Source organism: Lactuca saligna, chromosome 4 (genome assembly GCF_052625555.1).
Source record: "Lactuca saligna cultivar CGN05327 chromosome 4, ASM5262555v1, whole genome shotgun sequence".
Taxonomy (NCBI): domain Eukaryota; kingdom Viridiplantae; phylum Streptophyta; class Magnoliopsida; order Asterales; family Asteraceae; genus Lactuca; species Lactuca saligna.
Genome location: NC_136420.1, coordinates 134552988 through 134574555, shown reverse-complemented (window position 1 = coordinate 134574555; position 21568 = coordinate 134552988). Strand labels below are relative to the sequence as shown.

Here is a 21568-nt window from a genome sequence, read left to right as displayed (position 1 = left end):
TTTTTTAGATTAACTCATATGGTCTCGTAACTAGTAAATTATTATTAGAAAATAAAATAATATCACTTGTTTAGTCTTTCTTTAACATGATTTGGAACTTTACTCCATTTCACACTAGAATTTACTTATAAAATACTCTAGTACTTTTAAATATCAGAATCTGATAAGTGTTCAAACACTAATACTGTATACGACAACAATTTATAATAAAATAAGTTATCCACTTAAAATAAAAATGAACTCGTGATAATTGGATCTTTTATTTGACGATAAATTTATCACATGTCATGTTGATTGTAAAAGTATATTCTCATAGCTAAAAGCACATTTCTATTACATTTACTTTGTCTTAACATAAAAAGGCATCATATCCTTTGAAAGATATCCCAAATAACACGTGAAAGCATCATTAAAACTTTGATTTTTACATGTAGATCTATTCAAATTCTATCAATATCATCTAAAACGGATGTGATTCATTTATATAAAATATATGCTTCACTCTTGTCTAATAGCTCTTAAACGGAAAAATCAGTTGCAATAATTAGTGTTTATATGGTGATGAATGTGTCGATATTATAGGTTTATAGGAACACGAAGCCCATCATAACTGAGTTGTACATCTAAACCTTCGGTTTCTCTCAACTTCAAGAGCCTTTCATTGACTTCTTCATGATCCATCAAATGCATCATACCTTCATCAATCACATAAGGGTAGAATCGTCATTCAATTGGTCCAAGAAAGAAACAACGTTTGTTCATACAACACTTGTTCCAAACTGCCATCATTTATCCATACCTGTAAAGAGGGTTCTTTTTGGCTGGATTTTTTGAACTTCTTCCAAAGCCTAAGCGTTTAACAAACACATGAGCATCAACACAACAAAAAAAAAATATTAAATGAAAATATTCTTCGATAGCATAAAAAAAAAACACAACCTATTATTCCAAAGCCTATAACCTATTACACATTCTTAAAATCTAACCTGTGGAAGTCCAAAATGCGTTGAAGAAGATCGATCTGGCCTCAATGCATCCTGAAAAGTGAAAACACAGAGACATAATATATTTTATATATATATTATTATAAATCAAAATTTTGAAAGTGATGTTTAATGTTTTATGTATGTGATTAATTACCATTATAAGTATTTCACAATCTTTTAAAAGGGGGTAAGTCTCATCGGGTATTGCACTGACATCACTGTCACAAATGAAATATTGTATCAGTCTCAAATGTTAGTGTATAGTGTTGTATATATATATATATATGGTTATGTTGTAGAGAAATATAGTTTGAGATTATTACCTAATGTAACAAATGTTGCCAAAGCGGAAACCTAAGGAACGATAATTACTACCATGCCACACTGGCAGAGGAGTGAACTGATAGCGCAAATACACAAATTGTGAAACGAGATAAAATATTTTTGAATAAATACGAATTTAACCCTTTAAATAAATATATATCAAGAACGCAAATTCTAACCTTAATGTCGTCAACAGTGAAAGGGTTTTCATCTATGATATCAAATTGCAACTCAGAGACAGCAGCCCCTGGTATGATCTCGCTTTTGTCTAATAAATAGTAATGTGTTTTTTTCATCACCTGAAATCAATTTAAACGATCTACAAATTCAGTTAGCGATGTCATAACATAAAATAATAATAATAATTGGTTCGCTGACATTTTGAACATTTTTGAACCTCAAAATCACGCTTGGCTACATAAATTGGAATATATGGCTGGACGTTGTTTGTCCAGTCACGAAGATCATCTAAACCTAAAAAAATAATAATAAATGAATAATTGTGTAATTGTAACTTGAAAATTGTTATTATTATGATTGAAATGAAATGGGAAATTAAAGATTAGAGACCTCCAATTGCGTCAGCATGAGAATGAGTGATAATAACAGCCTCTATTGATCTTATTCTGACAAAATAAACACAGGGTTTGTTATTTTTGTGGCAGAAATATATAAGAGAAAATGAGAAAAATAAATCTTACCCGTAAGTAGGGAACCATCGAAGAGCACTTTGGTAGAAAAATCTGTGAGATGAAAAAACAAAAAAAAAAAAAAAGTATTTGATTTACCTAATGATTTTTTATTATTTGGGGTCTAAATAATCACATTTGGAGAAACAAGCAAGAAGTGGTTGCATATTTCGTTTCAAGAACTTCTTAGTTGCATAAAGTGGGGAAAAGGTGGAAATTTGTTGCACAAATGCAAATTTAACCCGAAACAATAATAGCAAAAAAAACAGAGTCCAATTTTATCTAATACAAAATTCTGAAAAAGGGTATATATGTCTAAAGAACACGATGAAATTAATGATGAAAGAATGTTTTACATACTTGCCAGCATCTATAAGAACGTTAGATATGCCAGAAGGTTTAGGATAACGAATAAGAAGGCTTGTATTGAGTCTCTTATTCTTATTTCCACGTATTACAGCTTTTGAGCAAACCTGAAAAAAGCCATTGAGATATGCACATTGGAAAGAAAAGCTACAAAAACACATCTCGAAGCTTCAAATATTTACTTGTTGTTACAAAATGAGTTGACTCAGTTTGATTGTTACCGGGCATTTCTTTAAGGGGTGAGTAAGGCAGCTAACTCGTGGGACTCCTTCACTGGTTCCTGTCCCCATGAATATGATTTCTGGTTGCTCGAGAGTTATCTTCTCTCCTTTCTGTACGCCTGCAAGAATTTGAATAGTTTTAGGGCCTATTACTCAAAACAAAACCCTAGGGTAGGTTTTAGAGAGATGAATTACAAGCTGAAATCGGAAAACAAGTTCAAATGATATCAAAATTGAAGTTCTAAAGCATCCCATCCATGATTCTTTTCGAATTTATGGCATCTCAATTCCATTGTCATCCGCTATATATAGATATATTAACATTTCACATATATATATAAATGTAAACATTACATTGGTAGAAATCATTTCAAGTTTTTAATCTAACCAATGGTCAAAAGCGAGAAATCAAACACATGTAACCAATTCGGGGATCACTACAAGTAAATGGAAATCAACGGAAACAACAGCTTATGAATATCTCACTTGAATTCGACTGCAGGGAAGCATCTGAATAAATGCGGTTAGATTGAAGACGATAGCGAGAGTTCCCATAACTGTAAACTGGAATTGAGGAACGTTTAGTGTTTGAGGAAGATAGATGTCGGGTCAAACGAGCGAAACGGGTCAGATAAGAAGGAGAAGGACGAACAGCTCCTTGCATTAAGATCATTGGGACCCGAAAACGCTCTTGTTCTGTAGATCGTAGAACCCTTTGCCCAAGAAAACCTTCGGTTACTATGTACTAAAAGGTCAAAGATATTTTCTGTTTATGCAAATTTTCACTTTCACCCCTGAGCTTATGTAAAAGCTCCAAATCCAAGCCTTTTTATGGATGGTTTGAACATGTTAAAATCCTATAAAGAAAGATTTCCTTAGAAATTGCATTGGATGTTGGTGTAGTAAACATAATTTTAAAAACTGTTACTAAAATAATAATTCACTTTTTTAATAAGACTTTTAAACACCCACCCTTGATAAACTTTAAACTGCTACCTTTTATCTAATAATTTTCCATTTCATCAATTCAAAGGGTATTTGTTTCATCTCTTAATGGTTCCATTAAAAAGTTGGCTTTGAATCAAGCAGATTCACAGAGCGTTTGATTGGGTTTTTATCCGCCTCTAAATGGGACATGCTTATAGATGAATAAGCAAACAATTTGTTTTTCTACTAGTATAAATACTGAGTACTGAACTATTTATTGTCATTCACAATATACTATTTTAGTATTTTACACAAAATACCATTAAAATAAAAGTATTTTATAAACACAACGTACCAAGTTCCAATTGCTTACCTTTTGATAGTAATTTTTTTAAAACCAATAAAGTTTTGTGAAAAAAGAAAATAAGCCATCACCCACACAAATCATAATCATCCCAACAACATAAAGTAAGCAACTAGATATACAAGTTTATTAGACTTCAAACATAGTTTCAAATAAGTTCACAACCACATGAAATCAACCAGTTTAAACTTTAATGTTATCCATACAAACATGGTTAAAATCATCACCACTCTAGTAACGATACTTGGTGGAGTAATCTTTAGGAGCAATCACCAAACCGCGTCCCTTCCTAGCCCCACGATACACAGTTTCAACAATGTCTATGAACTCTTGCTTGTCTTTCATGGCCCAATTGATCTTATTGTTGTTACCAGTTCCAAGATCAATCATAATATGCTTGTTCCTGAAGAAGAACATCACAGTAGATGGATCGTATAGCTCATACATTGTATTGAAGTCAGGTACCTCAGTGATGTCCACAAGGTAGATCACAGCAAAGTTCTTTATTGTCTCTGCAACTGAAGCAAGCACTTCATCCATCTACAGATCCCACAACAAGATGATTCAGTATTGTGTAAATATTAACCTAAGTGACAAACATCCCCAATTTCAAAATTGGGAACTTAGGATATTGAAATTTATATATAACCAGTTAAAATTTCGATTGAATCGAATCGTAATCCGATGGAATGATAGGAAGGTGTAATAAACAGAGAAAACAGTATTTGAATTAGGGATAGAGATAGGTGAAACTAGGGTTTTACCTGCATACAAGTTTCGTCCCAATCATGGCCGAACCGGATAACGACGAGACGTTCTTCCTCGGCGAGGATCGCCTGATCGACGGCCCAGCCGGAGTGCAAGTGCGGTAGCAAGTACGACATCTCTGTCTCCCTCTTTCTTTTTCTCTCGAGAAGCGACGGCGGGTTAGCGGGTATAAAAGAAGGCCGATGTATATAGAAACTCAGACGCGGCCTTTATTATTCCGTTGAGATAAGTTATAAAATAGTCCTTCGACTGTATATATTTATAGTTGATATCACTAACTTTTAAACTTTTCGTTGGTTGTCCGAAAAGTTATTAAATGTTTTATTATTTTTATTATTTTTTCTAACAGCAAATTTAATTTAATCTTAAACTAATTTTGAATTCCATCTCAAACAAGATTTAAACCATCAACCCTCAAGAAGAGAAGCAACATTTTATATCATTGGGCTACAAACTCTTTAATATTAAATGTTATATTATTAGAGAACAACAACAAAGAATCTCATTAAATCGGGATAGGGAGAGATATTGGATAGAGTTTTACAACCATGCATCTATAGGGGTTAGAGCGACTATGTCATATAGATGATATCAGGCATGTCTCAAACGATAACTTGTAAGGAGGCAAACAAAAGGAAAGTAAGTCAAATTTAGTTTCACCAACCAACCTTATTGTGATGGGTCACGTCTACCTCTATTCCTTCCCTAATGGATCCTACAACTCAAACACTTGAAGCTCTCCTTTATATGGGTGATAATTGGGTCGGATTCGGGTTGGCAGGTTGGTTGGTCAGAATATATCAACTCAACCCAACCCATATATTTATTCAGGTTGATGTGTCACGGGTTCGTAAGTTAAAAATATCAATCCAACCCAACCCACATAACCCGTTTAATTATACAAGTTTGCGGATAGGTTTCACTAACAGTGATGGTTTAGGGATTAAATCATGAGCGGTGGGGGTTCGGTGGAGCAGGTGTACCAATGGTTTGTGGCTTTGTGTCATTGGGTAGGTGGTACTGGTGGGTGGGCGGAGGTAAGGTAGTAAGGTAAAGGTACCGAGTAGTATGTTGTCTTTTAAGTAACAAGGAGTCAAGAATTGGGTTTGATTTAGTAGGACACACCGCACTCGTAAGTCATAATTCATAAATAAATATTAATTTTTAAAAAATATATAATATATTTTGGCGGACTGACCCACGAACCTAAACACATAACACAACCCGGCCCATGAAACAATCAAGTTGACGGGTCAAAAATCTCAACCCAAACCTATTTATTTTCGTGTTAGGTTACAGGTTGAGAATTGTAACCCCTACAATCTTTTAGGATAAGAATTTGGTTCCCTAAACTTACATCTCCTCCTTCAACTTTCGCACCAGTATTTAAATTACACTGGGGATACTCCATTTTAAGAGTGTTGATTCGCTATGTTTTCTCTTCTAATGTTGCCCTCCAACTTGCGCATTCAGCTCAAGCCATAGACTCGACCGTTAACACAATGTCGTCCACAAAAAAAAACATACACAAAGACACTTCCTCTAGATCTCATGAGACATCTCGCCCAAGATTAAGGCAAACGATGTAGAGATCGAGAGTCAAATCTTGCTCAAGCCATAGACTCGACCACTACAATCTCCACCCACACAAATATGTTAAATTGTCAATTTGGCCCCTTACTTTTCCAACATTGTTAAAGTTTATGACTTTAGAATTCTGTCACCACTCTTTTAGGCTTTTACATTTTTCATCCCTTCAATTGTTACCACTACAATCCACACCCACACAAATATGTTCAATTGTCAATTTGGCACCTTTCTTTTCCAAGATTGTTCTATTTCCATACATTTTCCAACATTGGTCTGGTTCGATACTTGCCCTTTCTTGGTCAATGCGTAGTCGACTCTACTATACACTCTTGCATTTCGTTGTTACATGTTTTTGGAAACTGTCAGTTTTGGGCCAATTTTTTTTAGAAAACTCTAAATTATTTTTGTCCATTTTTTTCTTTTTATAAAACTTTAAATTATTTCACATGGACTCTTTCCTAGTTTTTATTATAACAATGAAATTCAAACAGATTGTTATTTGACTTTTCTGTAAAATAATAATTTAATTTAGCTATCAAAGAAAAGTAAATACTATGAATTAATGCTACATTCGAAGAAGTTTTTTCTTAAATCTACTTGACCATATTCAGTTGAAAGAAAACAAAATAGACTTGGATTCTGTTTGACAACTCTTTTAGTTTTAACTTTTAAATGCATACTTTATATATTTTGTTGTCGTGTGTACATTGGTTTACAAGCTTGTATCTTAAAAAGGTTTTATAAATCACAAGTTTGAATATACACAATTGAAAATAAACCTTTTTGATTACCCTCACTAATTTTCTTCTTCAAAGAACATTTTTTAAAGCAAATTGAATTAAAAATAAAAAAAACTACACATATTCGCCTAACATATTGGTTTCTCCATCGAATTTTACAACTAAAAAGACAAAACAGAGAAAACGAGACAACAAAATCTTAAATTCCAAAAATCAAACACGAACATAGAGATTTGGAATCAACCGAGGACAAAATAGCAAGTTTTTCCAATACATTATAAAATGCTACACTAGTATTCAATTCATAGAGAGTAAAAGACGCACCAATTTGGTAACAAATCACAAATGCAATGACAATAGACATAACATAACAACATACAAAACTAGACCATAAATATATTTTAGCAAATAAAATTCTCATCATACACAACCGAACTTGACAAAAAAAAAATGATCCAAAGACACCAACACCACAAGCAGCCAACCAGAAAAATCTACTGTTGCTTGCATTCAGGAGGTCTCTCACCCTGTTCACCACCAGCATGCACAATGCCACCCTTCTGCAAACACCCCTCAATATTAATTTAACAATCACAAAAACAAAAACATAAATTAATAAAACATTAAACCAAACCATGTTAATTAATTAGATCACCTTCGGTCCAGAAGACTGCAAAATTACATGAAAGAAAATAGAGAATAGTTCATTAGTATGTTGGCTTAAAATTCATATTGAATATTGTTATAAGAAAATTTTTAAAAAAATGAAAAATGAAAATTTTACCTTCTTTTTGCTTTTGGCTTTAGGCTCGTCTTCTTCATCCTCGTCGTCATCATCCTCGTCATCCTCTTCGTCCTCGTCATCATCCTCATCATCGATTTCATCCTCGTCATCGTCCTCGTCATCATCATCTTCAATACCTTCAAAGTCGTCCTCTTGTACAGCTTCACCCGTAAACCAAGAGACCGCATGAGGGATAATTTTGTCACGAATGGTTGATCTGCGGAGGGGCGTTCATGTCATTTTAAATAAATAGACACATTGACAAAGCAAATCGACTACAACTGGACAAACTTTTTAGGGTTAATTTAAACAAGGGTATCCACGTCTTTTGCACATCAAAGGCAAGTCATGTATCGTCATGGGACACAAAATTGCAATTTTTGTACAACTGACATCTGTCTCAAAATAGTATTTGGCAAAACATAAAAACTCACCCAATGTCATAGTCTTGTTCCATTTGATTCTGAAGTTCTTCAGCCTGGAAACAATACACATTAAAGAATTAACCTATTTATGGCATTATACTTGCAAAAATACTTTGTAAAAAAAACACTAAATATTTATAAAACTTTACCATTTCTTCATCAATTTCATCTTCATCCTCAGGGACTTGTGGGGGGTTAAAAAAGTTGAAAAAACTTTCACAATTTTCTGTCTTGGTTATTGGTTTGGCATTCTTTGAACCCTTTTTTGGCTTTTTCTTCAAGATCTTTTGTGTTAAGCATTTCCCAGGTAACCATTCGATTTCAGTCCTGCAAATAAAAAAAAAGAAATTGAACTCAACGAGGAAAAGATAATGAAAAAAGTGTACAATGAGATGAAGTAAAAAGATTTACCCTATTGCCTTCTCCAAAATAGGTTCATCATCATCAATCATATGATATATTTTGGTCAAAACAGAGTTCTTGAAAAATGGATTGGTGTCAAAGAAGAACTCAAGCTTAAAACCCTTGGGATCATCAATGCGACACCATTTAATATCCTTGATATATTTAAGAGCTTCTTCATCTCGTTCAGAAATCTGAGGTAAAAACAATAACTCCAACAATTAGCAACAATTTTCTTCCAATTAGTGAAGCAAAACATATGTAATTAACAGAATATATACCTCCTCAGCCAATATTTCATTGGTCTTCATTGCATTTAACCAAAAATTTGGCACACCCTTTTCTGCAAAATAGAATTGGGCACAAGCTTGTTATTTAGGTGTTGATTCTTTTTTATCTTTTTAGATTGATAAGAAACAGACTTAATCTAGTAAGCTATATGTGAATGTTTTGTTGTTTATTTAGTAAGAAAAGAACTTAAAGTGTAATGACATTCTCTTTTTACAAACTTGGCCTCATTCACTTTTCCTTACTTTTTCTAAAGTGATTGTTATTTTCTAAAATACTTTACAAAACTTTAGTTGACATAAACAAGAAAAAAAGATACCTTCTTTAGCTTTATCATCTGCCACGTCCATTGCAGCTTCATTGTTAACTCCATCAACTTCAACAACACCATTTACTATATCGTATCTCTGCAGTTTCAGATCAAGGTTAAGTACGAACATATTTATTGTACAAATAAAAACATATCAACATGATTAAAAGGATTAACTCATTCCAGACCTTTGAATATAATGGTGCATATAGTTTCTGATATTTTGCTTCAAGCGCAGCTCTTTCTTCAAAAAACTTAGCCTCAAGCTCGTCATGTTCACTCTGCATTGCACGAAACGATTATAACTTTACCAAATAGGCAGACTCGATAATCAAATAGAAATTAGTATCATGGTGAAAAATAACAATAGAATCCAATCATGCCATGATCAAAAACACCAGATAAACTACACATAATCATATTGCAGATATAAGATATATAACTTCAACAGTACAAACTTGTACCTGGATTTCTCTTAAAACCTCGACTCGCTTCCTAACTGTCGGACTCAAACTCTCGAGAATATCCGAGTGTTGCCCTGCAAGGTTTTGAAGCTTATCCTGCAAACAAGCCATCAAACAAACAACAAAATCAGAACAAATAACACAAACAACCCTGAATAAGATTCTGCATAACAAATTATAAATACAGGAAAAAAGAAACCTTTAAGGCGTTTACAAGCCCTGCACGATCCTCCGCACTAAGAGCTGCGAGAAAAATTGACCAAATCAAACCAACAAAGTTCAAACTAATTTGGGATAAACAACGATACACGATTTTAGGATAAGAGATGAAGACGGTACCTGCAGCGGCGGCCGGTAAGGAGGCGCCGAGATCGGACACATCAAACTGTTCTTTCTTGTTGTTACCCATGATTGTGGCCGACGATTGTGTGGTTGAAACTGAAAACCCTAGAAAGTACAAACCAAATTGAAGAGAAAGGGAGGGAAAGTGAAAGATAGGGATAGATGGAAAAGATAGATGGGAGATTGAAGAGAGGTTTGGGAGGCGAGTGAGCGGTTTGTTCTGCGTTTAGTAGTCTCGCATCGTGACCTAATACAGTTCTAGGGTTTATATAGTCTTGAGGTGGGGATTGAGTTGAGTTTCACGCGCAGTTGATGGCGCGTGGACTTTAGTGAGATTTGCAAAGTTGGACACCAAGATGGTGGGCTAGAACTACATTTGAGCTGGGTCCGTTTATGAAGACAGATCTCAAGATGCGTAAAGAGTGTTGGACTAGTTTCGATGAACCCATGATGTTGAGATTGTGATTTTATTTTTTTATTTTTTATATATTTTAGTAAGTTAAGACTTGAGGTATACTTATTTGAATAAAATTAGATCATGTTTGTTTTTTAGAAAAAAAAAAAATTTCAAATCTTTTATTGTTATGTGCAGCACACGCGCAGCATCTTTTATCTCACAGATGTTTGTTTTTCAAAATTCTTCGAATTAAAAAACTTATGCGCATGTTCTTCTTGACGCAACACTTGTTTTGTTTCTTCCTACCTATTCCAACATTTTCTTATTCTTTTTTATTGCTAAAATATTGATTATATATTTTTGAAATCTTATTTCACTTTTTTTTTATTCTTCTTGAAATTTTTTATCCTTTTTTTATATTGGATAATAATAATAATTTGTTGATGAAATATTATTATTTTATGCTAAAATATCTTTACTTTTTTGTTAAAATATAATTATTTTTTACTGAAATATCATAAATTCTTACCAAAATGTCATACATTATTATATTTTCGGTATTAAAAACTATTTTTTTATTATAAAATCAGTTTATTTTAATTTTTTAATATCTGCAGCAGCCTGCAGATGTTAAAAAAACAAAGACGCTTCTTATTACAATCTGCAGCCGTTTGATCCACTCTTCTACTGCAGAGGTTTGCAGAGATTGTCCGCAGACTTTATGAATTTTTGCTTCAAAAAAACAAACAGCACCTTAATTTTATATTTTCATACAAGGTATATATATATGCGCTTACATAGATCATTAATTCCTCCCCTTTGAAAAGCAAACTTTTATATTCCCTCCAAATACTAAAATAAGTAATCGAACCTATGGAAATTGATGTATTTGAGGGAGATCTTTAACTGAGTTTTAATTTCATTGGTTGTAAATATTGAAATGTGTTTTTTATCAAAATTGTTATATTCATCAAATAATCAGAAAATTAAAGCACATATATGATTTGAGAAAATTAAGGCACACATAAATGTTTATTTCTTCAACCGATCATATACAATTAAGTAAACGGAGTGCTGGCCCAATGGAGGTTCGTAAACTGAGTGCTGGCCCAATGGAGGTTCAAACAGTAGGGCCCAAAAAATCATAGAGCCCAAAAATTATTTAATAATTCTTGTATACTAGGTTCATTCAGCCCAAAAAAAAATTAGGTTAATTTTTATTACTCACCAGAAGAAGGAACGCTAACTAGAATAAGGGGCGGGAATGAATTTTTGGGAAACAAAAAACTCTTCGGTTTCTTCTAATCTTCTTCATTGACGCATACATGGGTAATAGCAAACATCATTGCTGGAGCAGGAGGAACGGTAATATCTATTCAATCGTTTCTATTCCAATATTAAAGACACGATTTCAGTTCTTAATTTTGTTTCTTCTTCTTCTTTTTCAGCGATAACAGCCAACCAATTCAGTCTATTCTTACTTCTATTTCTTTTAATCCTCTTCTTCTGAGTCTCAAAAGTACAATAGTATCAAGCTTCAGATTTCGAATTAAGAATCATCAAATTTCAAAATTTGAAGCTTCAAAATCTTACATGTTTGACTGTTTGAGCCTTGAGGTTTCAAAATCAAAGGTAACTTTAAACTTTAGTTTTGTTTTTCATGGTTCGTTGTTTTATAATTGAATAACTTTTTATCAATTTTTCTTTTTTCTGATCAAATTTCGAAATACAAAACCATCAATATCAGTTTCTATAATCAGAAGGAACAAGGGTCAAGGAATAACGAATTCAGGTAAATTCTCCTTTCAAGTTTTTTATTTTTTCTACTTTTTGGTTTCTGAAAAATCACAAATTCATATTTTTTTTTGTTTCTATTTACTTCTTATTTGTAAGGACTAAGAACTATATTTTGATCTCAGATTGCAGGCTTTCTGATTTTTTTTAGCATAACATTGTTTTCTGATTTGAAGTGTCAAAATATAAGGTAATTTTTGGATTATGATCTGATATGATTTCTAAAATTGTTCTTTTCTGATATGCTATTTGATTTCTTATTTGGATTCTGATTTTATTTACAGTTTTGGTATCTTCTCTTGGTGATTTGAAGTGTGGAAAATCTAGAACCAAGAAGAAATCTACAAATCTCAATTCGCAAATAAGGTCATTTCTTTCTTTTCTATAATTTACAATGTCTCCTAGATTAAAAAAATATGCATTTGGATATGAAAAATGTAAAAAGAAACAAAAAAGTGAAGAATATAATAAAGCTCAAGCAGGTTCTATGGATAAGTTTATAAAAAAAACAAAAAAAAACACACACACACACAAATTTTCAGAAAATGAAACACAAACTGTTAATGAAGATAATCTTGATGATAATGATTATGTTGATGTTGATGTTAACGATAATGCTAATGAAAACGTTGATGTTAATGATAATCCTAATGTTGATGTTGATGATAATGTTGATTTTCACATTTTTGATATATTTAATCCAAGAAATTGGGATGTTCTTGATTCTAATATGATAGATATATTAGCATTGAAAGGTCCTAAAAGAGATTTATACATTATAAAAGGTCTTAAAGATAGTAAGGTCGAACCTTATAATATGATGATGTTTGAAACTGGTCACTCAGCGTCAGCACATAACCCAGCGTCAGCATCAGCGTGAGCATACCAGTTGTTCGGTGTATAGTTTTATATTCAACATTTTGTAACATATTTAGTACTTATCTTGTTTCCATAGTTATCGTCTTCTAGTTAGCTGGTATATCCATGATTTGTAGGGATTGCCTAGATTAATTCTATATAGTCTTTTTGTACAAGTTTGTGAGAGATCATCTTTCACAAACCCTAATAGTCGCTTTGTGCATTCGATAATCTCTTTGTGAGATTATTATTCTTAGTGAAAGTTCTTTGTGAAACTTCGTTGTTCTCGTTGATAGTCATTGTTTGAGAAATTGTTTGATCTAAGGTCCTTTCAATTGGTATCAGAGCAGTGTTCTCTTATCAAACAAATGGCTTCATCATCTTCCTCTTTAAACTCATCAAATCATCCTTCTGCTAAAATTCCTCCATTTGATGAAACCAATTTTGCTATGTGGAAAATAAAAGCTCTCTATGCATTAGAATTTGTAGATGAAGACATGTTAGACATCATCGACAAAGGTTCATATGTTCCGATGTATCAGCCCTTGAAAAACAATGTTCCTGATGGTGTCATGAAGAAAACACCTAGAGAAAACTGAACAACAGATGACAAAAGAAAGAATGGTCTCGATGTTCGTGCTTGGGCTGCAATCAGCTATGCTTTGCCATACAATATCTTTGGGCTGGTTCAGAACTGCATCTCAGCAAAAGAAATGATGGACACGCTGACTGTATCTTTTGAAGGCACTGAGGAAGTCAAGGCTACTCAGATAAATGATATAAACAGAAGGTATGAACATTTCTTTGCAAAGAAAGGTGAAACCCTGACTCAAACCTTTAACAGGTTTAATACTCTTGTTAATGATCTGCGGAGACTAGATCAGTTGAAGCATCGAACTGTTCTAGTGTAGAAGTTTTTGGATTCTCTGGGTGCAGGTTGGGAGAATCATGTTGATGTGCTGAAAAATAGTGAGAAGATCAGCACAATGGATTTACAAAGTCTCTATGGAAACCTTCGATACTATGAGGAATCCAAGCTTCAGAGAAAGGAGCTGATGAAGGATACTCAGCGTGAGTCATCAGTGGCATTATTCTTAAACAAAAAGCAAGTGTTAGAGTCAGACACTGAAAACCATTCAGACACTGATTCTTCTAAAAGTGAGACTGATGAACTGGAAAAGGTTGTTGCTAGTGCGGCTTTAATTGTGAAGACTTTTGAGAAATCAGGCCGAAATTTCTCAAAGTTTTAGAAGAAGATAAGTGGGAAATCTTCAAAAAAATCAGATGCTGACAAGAAACATGCTACTGAAAGGAAAGGGAAAGCTCAGTGCTTTAACTGTGGTAGCACTGATCATTTTGCAAAAGAATGCAAGCAAAGAAGAACCCAAAGCTCGGAGGAATACTGGAAGCAAAAGTACAACAAGTTGGTTGAGAAGCTAAAAGCAGAGAACTTGGAACATAAAGTTCTTGTCGTTGAAGAAGAAAAATGGAAGACTGATGAGGAGTCATCAGATGATGAAGTTAAATGTCTGATGGCTAAGATAGAAGATACTGGTGAATGTCAAGTCAGCAACAATTCGTTTGATGTTGATATGTTTGATGCAGTTGAAAACTCCAGGAAGCACAACACTGATTCCCCTTCAATGTATCAGGTTCAAAATTTTGTTTCCTATTCAATGAATGAAAAAATCAAAATGTTTGAGTATTTGGGTGTTCTTAATTCTAAGAATAATCAAATCATAAGAGATATGCATAATCAAATTGATCTTCTTAAAACTGAACTATCGTTGAAAAATAACATTATTGACACTACTCAGGAAAATCTAAGAGTTACTAGTTTATCAAATTCATCGCTATCTGCTGAAATTGATAAAGTTAAATACCTCTTGAACAAAGAACAAACTGTTTTAAAACTTTGGGCTAAATCTCACAAAAATGCTAATTATATTATTTCTGTTCAAATACCTCATTCATGTGAGAAAATCCTTGGGGGAATTTTGCTGAAGCTGAAAAAGTTTTTAAATCTCAAGAAAAGGAATCTGAATTTTATTCCATGAATGAATTAAAAGATAGTTTCAAAAACAAATTTATCAGCAACACTTTTATTAATCAGAGTCTCATTGATGAATACTGTGTTACTGATTCTAATGGTGTTACTGAGTGTAATATTGAAATTACCGGAATTGATCCTACTTCTTACCTTGCACATCTTGAGAGACCAACTCCTCTCATTGAAAATATTATCGCATTTCATATCTCAAACGGAGTGTTTCATGCTGTTCATGAACAACTTAAACATTATCCTGATTGCAGTGCTTCAGTGCATAAGTCTAAATCTGATACTGATGTTAGCTCCTTATCCATCACTGATCATAGTTCTTCTGACACTGAATTTTGTTGTAATTCAATTTCAAATAAAAGGACTCAAAGTTCACTTAGTGCATCTTTCAAATCCAAATGTGTTAAATCTAGAAATCTGCTTACCAAGAAAAACTTTGGTACTAGAGTTTGTTACAAATGTGGTGACACCTCTCACAAGATCAGTGAATGCAAGTTTGATAAAATATCGTTAAGAGCTAACAACATCAAAGTTAGAAATGAAAGATGGACTCTTAAATCAAATTCTTTGAACTGTCTTCCTAAAGAGTGCTATAATATATTGTCAAATAACTTTGTGAATGACCCATCTTACAATGGGTCTCTGTGTTCTAACTAGTTTCTCAGCACTGCAGGGTCAAGAGCATCTTTGGTACTTAGACAGCGGTTGCTCAAGACATATGACAGGATCCACGTCTCTCCTGGAAGACTATGTCAAGAAAACTGGTCCCGCAGTAACATACGGAGACAATGGAAAGGGGTTTACTAAAGGATATGGGAACATCAAGTGCAATAATGTGGTGTTTCAGAATGTTTCATATGTAAAGGGTCTCAAACACAATCTCATCTCAATCAGCCAATTGTGTGATGCTGATTATGAAGTTCATTTTACAAAGAAGGAAGGAAGAGTCATCAACACTGACAAGAACATTGTACTCTCAGCAAGTAGAAAAGATGATATATATATATGTTATTGACATGTTCTCAAGTGACAAGGCACTGATGCAATGTTTCTTTACCAAGTCTCAAACCAATCTCAGCTAGATTTGGCACAAAAGGTTCTCTCATTTGAACTTTAAGAATCTATCTAAAATATCCAATCAAGATCTAGTTAGAGGTCTCCCAAAACTCAGCTTTGTCAAAGACAAGATGTGCTCAGCGTGTGAACAAGGAAAGCAAACCAAGCCATCATTCAAACCCAAGTTATGTTCTAGCATATATGTTCCTCTTACACATGGACTTGTTTGGACCTATTCCTATTCGTTCCCAAGGAGGAAATAAGTATACGCTGGTGGTTGTGGATGAGTTTACCCGATTTACGTGGGTGGCTTTCTTGAAGAAGAAAGGTCAAGCTGCACAGGAAATTATCTCATTGATTCGACAAAACGAGACACTGACTAATCTCAATGTTAAGCAGCTAAGGAGTGATCATGGCACTGAGTTTCGGAATTCGACTCTTGAAGACTTTTGTGATTTTAAAGGTATTGGGCAGAACTTTTCATCTCATCGCACGCCTCAACAAAATGGAGTTGCTGAACGAAGAAATCGAACACTGATTGAGGCAGGAAGGACCTTAATGATTCATGTTGGTCTTCCTATGTCGTCTTGGGCTGAAGCTGTTAAAACAACATGTTCTACTCAGAATCGCTCTCTAATTCACAGAGTTCACAAGAAGACACCATATGAGATGCTGAAAGGTCGAAAGTCGGACGTATCCTTCTTTCACGTGTTTGGATGCATTTGTTATATTCTTAATCAGCGCGATCCCATATCAAAATTTGATCCTAAGGCTGACAAAGGTATTTTTGTTGGATATTCGTCTATTTCAAAGGCTTTTCGTGTTTATCATGTGAACAGGCAGTGCATTGAGGAGTCCATTCATGTAAAGTTTGATGAAGAATCATACACCGATGAAAAAGTAGCTCATTCCTCTTCTATCTTTCAAGAGCTTCTCTCTTGCCCATATGATGAAGTTTCTCATACTGAAGAAGAAGCTATTACTCCTGATCCTATCGCTTCAGACCCAAGTTCTGTAAATCAAGGTACTACGGTCAGCTCGACAACTCATTTGTCCGATGCTGATGAAACCCTTGAGACTGAAGATTCTCATGCAACTAATGTTCCTTTCAGTAATAACACTTTAGTGTCAAATCCATTGGAATCAGCTCCTGGACATCGAGATCACCCTGTTGATCAAATTATTGGGAATCTTCATGATGGTGTCCGAACTAGATCTCGTGTATCTAATAATTTTTGCATGTATGTTAATTTCGTTTCAATGATCTTACATGACAGGATACATTCAGCTATTCAAGATGCTGACTGGATTAAAGCCATGCAAGACGAGCTGAACGAGTTCGAAAGGCATAAGGTTTGGACTATTGTTCCCAGACCATCATGAAAGACCATCACCGGAACACGTTGGGTCTACCGCAACAAGGTTGATAAAGATGGTATTATTACTCGCAACAAAGCAAGACTTGTTGCTCAGGGTTTCACTCAAATTGAATCTATTGATTACGGGGAGACTTTTGCTCCAGTTGCCCGCATTGAAGCAATCAGACTGTTCCTTGCATATGCTTCATACATGAACTTCATTGTCTACCAGATGGATGTCAAAACAGCATTTCTTCATGGTGTGTTAGAAGAAGAAGTGTTTCTCAAACAGCCCCCAGGCTTTGAAGACAAAGAGCACCCTGACTATGTGTACAGACTAGATAAAGTTGTATATAGACTGAAGCAAGCTCCTAGGGCCTGGTATGAGACACTGACATCATATCTTGTTGAAAATGGCTACATAAGAGGAGCAATTGATAATACTCTCTTCATCAAAAACAAAGGCTCATACATGATTCTTGTTCAAATCTATGTCGATGATATCATCTTTGGATCTCCAAATGAGAAGCTGAGCAAGGAATTCGCTGAGATCATGTCTCAACGGTTCGAGATGAGCATGATGGGGAAGATTACCTTTTTCTTAGGTCTTGAGGTTCAACAACAAAAACCAGGTATCTCAATTTGTCAAAGTAAATATATTACTGACATGCTTGTTAAGTACTCTCTCAGCGACTGCAAACCGGCTTCTACTCCGGTGTCCAAGACTGATAAGCTACACGTTGATCCCACCGGCACTGATGTTAATCACTCTCTTTATCAAGGAATGATTGGATCTCTTCTCTACCTCACTGCAAGTCGCCCTGATATCATGTTTGGAACCATTCTCTGTGCTAGATTCCAAGCTAATCCCAAGGAGTCTCATCTCATTGCAGTTAAATGCATCTTTCGATACTTAAAGGCCACTCAGAACTTGGCATTGTGGTACCCTCGTGACTCAACACTTGAACTCTTTGGATACACTAATTCCGACTATGCAGGATGCAACTTCGACAAGAAGAGTACGTCAGGTGGATGTCATTTCCTTGGAAATCGACTAATCAGTTGGTCTAGCAAGAAGCAAACCTCAGTAGCTATCTCCACTGCAAAAGCTGAGTATGTTGCAGTTGGGAGATGTTGTGCTCAACTCTTATGGATTCAGAATCAACTTTTAGACTATGGGCTTAAATTCACAAAGACTCCTATATACTATGATAACACTAGTGTCATTCAGATCACACAGAATCCGGTTCAGCACTCAAAGACAAAGCATATCGAGATCAGACATCACTTCATCAGAGACAATGTTGAGAAGGGCAAGGTTATTCTAAAACATGTCAAGACTTCAGATCAACTAGTTGATATTTTCACCAAGGCCCTGGATACTCAAACTAATGCTCACATTATTGGAGAACTTGGAATGATCACTCTGGATTGAAAATGTTTTACTAATGTTTGCTATTGTCTTATAAACTAATGTATTTTTTTTTGCTAATGATGATGTGCTGATGATGTTTACCATGCTGAGTACATTGTATGATCTCTTATCTCTATCTCTTCTACAAATCTTCTAAACTAAAGTTGAATGATTCACTGTATTAAACCATACACTGATAACAACTTGAAACTCTTTGCCGATGGTTAGACAAAACACCAAGGTCTATCACACGCAACTATCCCTTCTTGCCAATCTTACACTGATTTTGTGATTCAGTGTGACAAAACACATGCTGATGAGAATCTAACAGTCTTTGCCGATGGTTAGACCAAAACACCAAGGTCTATCACACGCAACAATCCTCTCTTCACCTTCTTCTCACTTAGTGTCTAATGATTCAGTAAGAAGCACCACTCACTGATATAGACTCAACACTCTGTGCCGATGGTTAGATAATTAAACCAATATCTATCACACACACCAACCACCTTGCTAACCTTAAACAAGCAAGTTGTACCTTGAATTGATGACAGACTATCTTTCAGCATGTAACTTTTCGTGACACTGATCTCAGCGCTTCCGCAGACACTGATTGTCGTTTCCTCTTCAGTACAACGGCTCTTTTTACCCAACGACTATTTTTTTTGATTTGACAGTCTGTTAAGACACACAATTATTTTCGATAAAGATAATCATTACTTTAAAAAAAAACATTTAATCCCATATTTAAACTTTTTCCACCTCTCTCCCAAACCTTCCTCCCATCATTTAAACTTCCTTCTCTCTCTTCAAAACCCTAGAATCCAAACTCTCTTCAATGGCGGCATCACTGTTTACTTTCTCTTCAACTTCAAGAAGAGTCGTCCCAGCTCCAAACTCTCTTCCTCTTCCCATATACACCAAAGCCACAAATGTCATTTTCAATCCTGATATACCAGATGTTCATCGCGGTCTTGGACTTGATGATTTTGTTGATTTTTTAGTATTCTGCAGACTTCGATACGCTATCAGTGAGGTTCCATCAGAGTTCTTTCCCGAACAAGTATGTGAGTTCTACTACACCGCAACGGTTAATGATGAAAACAACGTCATCTCCGGCACTATTGGGCGTGGCCGTCGCTCAGTTTTCATTACCGCTGATCTCCTCAGTGTTGCACTCAGGTTACTGATTTTTGAACCCTTCTCTAAGCTTCCAACTATTGAATGCTGTCGACGTCTCTTTGATCAACTGGGCTATGATCACTCGAAAGCTGGTGCTCGATCAGCTCTCATTATGCGTCAATGTATGACTCCAGGATGGAAGTTCTTCATCGGGGCACTTTGCAAATGTGTGGGTCACAAATCTCGTAGTGGTGATCAACCGAGTACTTATAAGCAACAAGTTGTCTGTTCCCTTCTTCTCAACAAACGTCTTGATTATGGGGCCTTCTTCTTTGATCAGCTTGTCCAACTTCTTCATGCCAATGTACGAGCTGATCATGTTCCATTTCCACGCTGGATTGCTCTTGTCCTGGATAAATTTTTCACTAAAGCCTACTACTTTCACTCTGGAAACCCCATCCAATGCCCACGCATGTCAGTACGAATGTATCAGGATGATCCACTGGCAAATGACATCGGCATCTCTGATCAAATTCAAGAATGGATCGCAAATCCATATATCATTCCTTCACTAAACGCTGACACTGACGAAGGAGCTGATGATAACAACGAAATTCATGTTGATCTACAAGCTAAAATGCAAGACAGTGGTCATATCTCCCCTCAACTTTCTCATCATACTATTTCTGTCACTGAAAGGGTTCACTCAGCTCAGGGAGAGCAACAATCTCAGGGGAAGCAACCATCTCAGGGGGAGCAACCCTCTCCGGGGGAGCAGCATCGATCACAAGAAATTCCAGGTACTCAGCTCATTCAAATCCTGGCCTCAACGTTTAATGAGCTTCTTACACTGACTCGAGACATGATTCAGCGTCTTCTACATATTGAGGCTGATGTCAACCAACTGAAGGGAGTTCTTCTGTCAACTCTTTCCCCTGGCCCAAATCATGATGATGATCAAAAAGGGGGAGAAACTGATTTTGTTGAGCTTGGATCTGAAGAGATCATTTTAAACTAGACCGAGCCACCACAGCCTGTGCACGAGTTTGATAAACTAGCAGAAATTGAAAAGCCTACTAACGAGTCTGATAGACTAGCAGAGACTGAAAAGCCCATTGAAGAATGTGAACATGATGATGAAGATGAACAGGATGATAAGTGTCAGATGCTGGACATGAACTTCATTGATCCCACTGTGCCAGTTCAAGGAGAAGACTCAGATGATGATGAAGATGAACTAGCAAGTGAGTGTCATATGCTAAACATTAACTTCATTGATCCCATTGTGTCAGTTCAAGGAGAAGACTCCGATGTAGTTAGCGAGGATCTTCAACCTTTATCTCGCAAGCGCAAGGCAGTAGATACTGAATTTTCTGATTCACATACTGACACTTCTCTTCCCAACAAGAAATCTAAGTCTATTGTTAGCATATCCAATTTGGCAGCTGAATGGAACATGTCTCCTGATCAAGTTAAGCAAATCCTTGATGAAGCCAATAAAGCTCAGCTTCTAAAGAATA

At 35.1% G+C, this 21568-nt stretch overlaps 3 protein-coding genes across 4 annotated transcripts; all 3 read right to left on the bottom strand.

The window, feature by feature from the left end:
• Positions 1 to 382: 382 nt before the first annotated feature.
• On the bottom strand, positions 383 to 3324 carry LOC145042840 (Metallo-hydrolase/oxidoreductase superfamily protein). Its single transcript, XM_078991338.1, has 12 exons — positions 3073 to 3324; positions 2587 to 2705; positions 2360 to 2472; positions 2012 to 2053; positions 1881 to 1936; positions 1708 to 1784; positions 1490 to 1609; positions 1310 to 1386; positions 1141 to 1204; positions 987 to 1037; positions 800 to 848; positions 383 to 695 (listed from the first exon to the last, which is right to left on the bottom strand). The coding sequence occupies exons 1-12, from the start codon at positions 3257 to 3259 to the stop codon at positions 577 to 579; spliced, it is 1074 nt and encodes a 357-aa protein (XP_078847464.1). The 5' UTR covers positions 3260 to 3324; the 3' UTR covers positions 383 to 576.
• Positions 3325 to 3982: 658 nt separating this feature from the next.
• On the bottom strand, positions 3983 to 4874 carry YLS8 (mRNA splicing factor, thioredoxin-like U5 snRNP). The gene is made up of 2 exons (XM_078991337.1): positions 4642 to 4874; positions 3983 to 4417 (listed from the first exon to the last, which is right to left on the bottom strand). The coding sequence occupies exons 1-2, from the start codon at positions 4759 to 4761 to the stop codon at positions 4109 to 4111; spliced, it is 429 nt and encodes a 142-aa protein (XP_078847463.1). The 5' UTR covers positions 4762 to 4874; the 3' UTR covers positions 3983 to 4108.
• Positions 4875 to 7207: 2333 nt separating this feature from the next.
• Positions 7208 to 10246, bottom strand: LOC145042838 (nucleosome assembly protein 1;2-like). Of its 2 annotated transcripts, none has more exons than XM_078991336.1 (12): positions 9988 to 10246; positions 9848 to 9891; positions 9649 to 9744; positions 9373 to 9465; positions 9194 to 9281; positions 8868 to 8929; positions 8596 to 8780; positions 8334 to 8511; positions 8194 to 8237; positions 7760 to 7976; positions 7610 to 7645; positions 7208 to 7535 (listed from the first exon to the last, which is right to left on the bottom strand). In XM_078991336.1, the coding sequence occupies exons 1-11, from the start codon at positions 10055 to 10057 to the stop codon at positions 7622 to 7624; spliced, it is 1101 nt and encodes a 366-aa protein (XP_078847462.1). In that variant the 5' UTR covers positions 10058 to 10246; the 3' UTR covers positions 7208 to 7535; positions 7610 to 7621. The 2 variants fall into 2 exon arrangements, with proteins under 2 accessions (XP_078847462.1, XP_078847461.1); XM_078991335.1 differs by having other exon boundaries at positions 7631 to 7645.
• Between the last annotated feature and the right edge of the window lie 11322 nt (positions 10247 to 21568).